This window comes from Haplochromis burtoni, unplaced genomic scaffold (assembly GCF_018398535.1).
Source record: "Haplochromis burtoni strain Fernald_Lab_line unplaced genomic scaffold, NCSU_Asbu1 Contig_421, whole genome shotgun sequence".
NCBI lineage: Eukaryota > Metazoa > Chordata > Actinopteri > Cichliformes > Cichlidae > Haplochromis > Haplochromis burtoni.
This window is the reverse complement of record NW_024582782.1, coordinates 100984-107554: the sequence shown is the minus strand read 5'-3', so window position 1 is coordinate 107554 and position 6571 is coordinate 100984. Positions and strand designations below refer to the sequence as shown.

General features: G+C 40.1%; 1 protein-coding gene across 1 annotated transcript in view; it reads right to left on the bottom strand.

The window, feature by feature from the left end:
* Nucleotides 1-1557: 1557 nt before the first annotated feature.
* The window catches only part of rnf38 (ring finger protein 38), a 25453-nt gene continuing 20439 nt past the window's right edge, over nt 1558-6571 (bottom strand). The window contains exons 6-13 of the mRNA XM_005944867.3: nt 6292-6456; nt 5872-6042; nt 5134-5316; nt 4915-5018; nt 4704-4788; nt 4452-4573; nt 4234-4333; nt 1558-3969 (exon numbers count right to left, since the gene is read on the bottom strand). Coding sequence (XP_005944929.1) covers nt 3907-3969; nt 4234-4333; nt 4452-4573; nt 4704-4788; nt 4915-5018; nt 5134-5316; nt 5872-6042; nt 6292-6456 — 993 coding nt within the window. The 3' untranslated portion in view covers nt 1558-3906. The remainder of the gene's footprint in view (nt 3970-4233; nt 4334-4451; nt 4574-4703; nt 4789-4914; nt 5019-5133; nt 5317-5871; nt 6043-6291; nt 6457-6571) is intronic.

The following is a 6571-nucleotide window of genomic DNA, read 5'->3' as shown; positions in this document are numbered from 1 at the left end:
TTATTTTTTGTAAAGAGGAAACAAATCAGCCAAAATAGTCAACTGATGTCACACCGAACAGGAGCGTAGATGGTGAAAGTACTTGAGTTACTTTGACCACCCTTCAAATAAGCTGTGCACAGCTAGTGCAGCTAGTTTGAAGCTAGTGCTCACAAATATGTAGACCTTATAGCCGTTATAAGGTGTTCAGATGTTCATTAGATCCGGAGGTTTTTGTTTTTTGCTGTCGTTGTTTCTTTGTTTTTTAAATCCTCAAATTACTCGTGACTAGGGAGCAGTGGCGGTCCTAGCCTGTTTGGCGCCAGAGGAACACTCCCTCTTTTGCTCGTTTCTCCTCCTCTTCTTTTCTATTTTTTCTAAACTGAGCACCTGATGGCTTTGAACTTTTCTTGTCCATCTTCCATTGGTTTTAATTTTGGACTCCAGTATAAATCCCCCAACTCGAGGATCACCACAACATAACCTAATAGACCTACACCTTAGTTCACAGATTCACTTTGTCTTAGGTGTATTTCTGGGATTTCACACAACCCATGATTCAAATCATGAATACATAATGAGCTTGGATTTACAACATTAAGAACCCCGTTCCACGGGTTGTCTGTGAGACATTAAATCATCAAAATAAAAATTTTAAATTGTTATTGATCCCTTTACCCCGAGTCCTAAAGTGTATATTTATTTTCCTACTCTTCTTATATTTATTGTTTGGTTACTTGCACTGCTGTAACTGGAGCCTCGTCGTCTCTCTATATACTGGACTGTATGTAGCGGAGATGACAATAAAGTTTACTTTGACTTCAGCAGCGAGCAGGCGCAACGAGGGCTCTCGCGCTCACTTTTCGCATATAGAATTTCGAAAAAAAATCGGTCCAAATTGTAAGTGTGTATCATAATGTCTGGTGTTTTCTTGTTTGTTGTTTTGTTTTTATTTTGTTTTATTTTGCGAGTTGGTTATTAGATGCTGCTCCAGCCAGCCACAGAATCCCCCGCAGCCCTGCCCTCTCCTCCCTGTGCCGAAAGCAGCAGGCGCACCTCGCAAACGGACCTTTACTCCCAGGAAATGGGCGATAGAAAACCGATCGGTGCCTATGCCATTCGAGCAATTTTTTATTTTTTTTTGCCGATGCCCGTGATGCCGCCCCCCACCACGATGCCGCCCCGGGCAACCGCCCTTGTCGCCCGTATCAAAAACCACTACTGCTAGGGAGACTCTTATAAAAGCAAAGAAATACAATTTTAAAAACCGTAGAAAAAGAAAAGAAATGTTTGTTGTTAATCCCAGGACCCTAGGACCAGATCCTTGCCCAAGCAAAGGTTTAAATTAACCCCTTGAAAAAAAGAAACTAACATTTCCAAGGCCAAGAAAGCACTGTCTATGGTAAATGTGAGAAGTCACGTGGCTCAGGCAGGAGGATTACCTGGATTGCAGAACTGCACTGCCACCAAGAGGATTGTTGTAAAAAGCACTTCACTTATGTGGACAGTTCATTGGAGATGATAATTTACAGGATGAAGGAAACAAAATGCTGAGGAAAGAGTAATGATACCACAGTGTTTTAGAAGAGCATGTTATACATTTATTATTGAACCAGCTTTTGAAATCCAAAAGACAGGGTAAGGGATTAAAAAAAAAAATCATTGCACTACTTAATAAAGTATTACTAGTAACAACTCTCATACAAAATGTACAAATGTTTGTTAAAAATTTCATTATCATCATCAACAGACCTTCAAACGATTTTGGTTACAGATATAATACATAATGAAACTACTATGACACCACTTTAATGAAAGTTTCATAGAGTTTAAAGGAATATATATCAAACAACCCAACAAATTGCATGGAAAATGAACAGATGCACACTAAGCATACTGGTTGTGCCATTTTCTGAAAAGACATAAATAGTGGGACTGAGGTAATTGCTAGTGTATCAAGCAACGAAAAACTGTCCAACAAAAAACGATTCTAAGACACAAAAGGGATGCGTACAGAAATGAAGAAGAAAAACATTGATTCCCATTGTTTAAATAAGAGTTGTTGTCTTTTTAAAAACGTCTGATAACACTAAAGAAGTGTTTTGGATAAACCAATGTTCTTTCCAGATTCTGGAAAGCAGAAATCCACTTTGAATTAATGTTTCCATCTGATGTGGCAACAGTGAAGAAATACGAGTTCTACCAGGAGAAAATCAGATTGGATAAAAAGGCATGTCAGATGGAAGACACTGCAGGTGCCGCACTGAACTTCCACTTTACTTTTTATGGCCCATGTTAGCTTGTCATCTTAAAAATATTGACCATTCGGGATTTACATTTGAAAGCCTGATTTGTGCTTGAGGTTTATTAGTTATATCATGACTGATGATCATTATTAAGATACCGAGAATAAACACCTTTGGAAATAAACTGTGGGAATTTGAAAGAACTGATATATTGAGGGTGTAGTCAATACTGGAAAATGATGTTTGAAGAACATCTGTATTTTTTATGCATTAATGCTTCTTTTTCTTAGAAAAGAGTGTGTATAGGTCATAAATCTACATATTAAAGTGCTGAAGTGAAAAATCCACCAGTGAACCAAAGTAGATTTAACGGTGACCTTATAAGACTCTTTAAACTTCTTCCCCGTGAGTGATGGGGAAAACACTGGAATCGCTACCTGCCAAAAGTATAGAAAGGTACCAAAAACAGACAGTCACATTTTAAATACCATATTCCCATTAAAATTATAATATACTGAGGATTGATGAAATTGTTGAGTTTTAATTAATTCAACCATATTTATCAAATATGTCTTGGAGGAGGAGCTTACTGAGCATGTTGAGATGTTGATAAATATATTTTCTGTTTTTTAAGGGGAAAAAACTAAACCTATACTTGTTTTAGAGAAGAAGGAACAGATGTAGATTCAAATGTGTGGTTTAAAAAAGAAAGACGCACTGTCAGCTTCCCAAGAACCTTGGTTGTGAAGATCTGAAGTTACCCTTGACCTTCACTGGGTCTAAATCAATCTGAAGTAGAGTGGAAACAATTTAGGAAGTAAATGCACTGTACCACATAGGCTGCATAAATTCTACAGGAGGTGTAAAACTCACATCCCCACAAGTGAAAAGGCTCACACTGCTGAAAAAACACTCGCGCACAGACACTCGGATAGAGAAAATAAAGTGTATTTTTTCACTGTTCCAAAGTAGCTCACTCTTTGTCACACAGTGTACAGTATCTTTGTTTCACCCTATACAGACTGCTCAGAAACCAAGGAATGCAAGAATACACACAGAGAAATTAAACTGGCTCATTCTGCTGCACAATTATAATGAGTCTAGTTAAAAAGGTCAGTCTCTGCACACCAAAAATGGGACTGCTTAATTATAACCAGAAGAACAATAACGAAAATATAATCTTTGGACTGCCAATTTCCCCCCTCAGTGTTTGTTAGTACAACTATACAGGTGGTTTTCAAATAAGCCTGTACTTCTCTCCACTACCAGAACTTAACAGTTCACAATTCAGAAGGGTTCATAATGCCATTTTTTTTTAAATACATACATATATGTCCACCTGCACATGACACTGTGTCGTGGGTGTGTTTTTAAAGGCCATTTATAGTGAGCGTTAACCATCAGAAGAAGGCAGGGTAGCAGGGTCTAATAGTCCAAAAACGGAAGGCCTATGAAGTCCAGTGATGAAGTAAGCACGAGTCAGCAAAAAGTCTCCACACTTCTATAAATGCTGATCCCAGGTGAGAATTACCATTCAGTGTCTGGTGGGATAGAGTGAAGGATTAATGAGCACTGGTCCCAGTTATGTGTAAGCAAAGGCTTGTGGTAAAGGGGTAAGGAAGTTCACTGATTGGTTGGTGCATCCAACAGGGAGCCAGGGATTGTGGATATTTATAGGAGGTCACTCAGAGTCCCGTTGTACCTCAGAGGCATCGGCTCGACAGATAGGACAGGTCCTGTTAGCCTGGGAAAAAATTAAATAAAGAACCTAAATTATTAATGTACCAAATACAAACAGCACAGCAAATAAAGTGTGTAATTTTTCTGTTTACTGAAGTGATTTACAAGTCAGGAGAATGCAGGCTGCTAGATATAAACACGAGTGAGGCAATATCTGTTTGGAAGTTCAGTTGTCAGTTATTTGCTGTGCCATGACTGCTCTGCCTGAGCTTCACAACCTCAGTGGAATTTATTACCGTTATCCTAATAAAAGAATGTCATCACTCACCTTAAGCCACTTGTCCACACACTTGGTGTGGAACTCATGATTACAGGGTAATACTCTCAGAAGCTGGCGTGACTCGAAGTCACACATGCACACCACACACCTGAAAGACAAATGTTAGGAGCGTTTTTTACACATGGTCTTGGGCTAACATTTTAAATTGCGCAAACACCTGCAACTGCTCACAAAACAAAAGAAAATCCACGCAAAAAGGTACTCACAGTGTTTGCTCAGATTGATGGTTGTTGGGGTTGAACCTGTATGATGGAAGCTGTTCTATATCTGCTTTAGTTAGACCTCTGGGCTTGGCCTCTCCCAGACGCTCTGCGAGGTTCAACAGGGCCTGAAGATTTCGAAGATAAAGGACATGTTTACAAAAAAAACAGTCATCATATTAACTGTCGCTTGATTCTACGATGCAGTATTTTCAAACAAAATGAAAAATGTGACAGCTCGACAGCAGTTTGTTCTACCTCGTAGTTCTCCACCTCTCCATCATCCACATCCAGTTCTAGACTGATAGCAGGGGCCACATTTGGAGGCATAGGAAGCACGGACCTGTGGTGGATGAAGAGCATGAAGAAGTTTAATACACTGCATTCATTACCATCCTGAGGTACACTCAAATCTCTTGCAAATTCAGCCACGTAGTTCCAACAGAATTTTTTTTAAGAAGGAACTTACAAGAAGTAAGGCAGGAAGCTGGGGTGGTAGGGAGACGGGGGTACTGCCTGTTGAGAACGGTAACGCCGGCTTGTGAATCGCCGAGGCATAAAGTGAGGATAGGGCTAAGACACAGCAAAAGAGATGGAAAAAATGTATTACACTATGGTTAAAAATTTCATGTTACAAAAATCCTACATTGTAACATAAATGAACATCTGATTAGACAAATCTACTCACCACTGTAAAAAGCTCCTGTGACAGGGGGTCGTGGTGTGAAAGGAACTGGAGCGGTGTTGAAGGCGCCAGAGCAGAGGGCGGCTGGTGGTGATGGTGATGGTGATGGTGGGCATAGCTGAAACCTCCACCCACTGAAAGCTGCTCTCCCAGAAGCTCAACCTCATTTTCAATCCTCTGTAAGGGCTGTGATTAAATGACGAAAGCATACCAGGCGTTATGGCGGGTTAGACATGTTTGCTGTCCTATTTTTTTTTCTTTGGAGATTTCAGCAAAATCACAAAACAGCATATTTTAATAACATAATTTATAACTGATGGCTTGACAGTTTAATTAATATTAAAAGTTGTAACTCCAATAATTCGACTACTCTTAAAGAGACACATTAAGACATGTAACATGTAAAATCTTAATATTTGTAACTTGAAGAAAAAAATAAAATGTACACGTCTTGTAATGTGGAATAAGAAACAGAAAAGAACACCAATTCACTCTATAACTTCTCATCTGTAGCTAAATAAAACACTTGGACAAATTAAACAAATATACTGGTCTAGTTTTAGCAACATTTCTTGTATTCTACCTTTAGTATAACAAACAGCAACAGCAACTTTGGGCAAATAACACACCTGTGTTTGACTAGCACTGACACTGTTTAAAGTCTTTATAAAACCAGATATAAGTCACTGCATGTATTGCACACAGCGATATAGGTCATTGCCAGTAAAGCTGATCACGTACCGAACGCGGCTGTTGTGTCTGGAAAGGCAGGAACTGTCCGGGTGTGGCGAGGTGGGGCGGGTGGTGAGACATGTGAGGTGGAGGGTGAAGCAGGAACTGAGGATCACTGGATAGCAGTGAGGGAAAGGCATAGGGCACTGGCAAATGTTGCACTGAACATGCCTGTATCATCTGGAAGAGAGTGGAAGAGAAGAGAGAAATAAAATGGGGGTCACTGTAATATGTAGTCTCACCACAAGGTGGCAGCCACAACTGAGAAAACTAACTAGTTTCCTCAAACAGGAAAGGTTTTGGCACACTTTTGTTGCTCACTTTAGTTTTCTTTTAAAGAAACTGCACAGAACAAAGTGTTTTATTTTTCAAATCAACAAAGAAACCCACACACTCCTACTAACTTTTACACTGTTTTATGCCTCTCACCGGGTGGTAGTGTTGTCCAGTGCTGAAGACCACGCTGCAGGCAGGGACCTGTTGTTGTGAGGAGCAGGTAGGTGGAAGATGCTGACTGCTACACAAAGGCGCTGTGAGACCGTGAGTAGGGACTGGGGTCACCGTGTAGGAGACAGGTACAGTGCCCTGCTGCAGCTGATGAGAAATCACACCAAAGTTGAAGTACAGCCTCTCTCACACACACACACACGCACATACACACACACACACACACACACACACACACACACACACACACACACACACACAC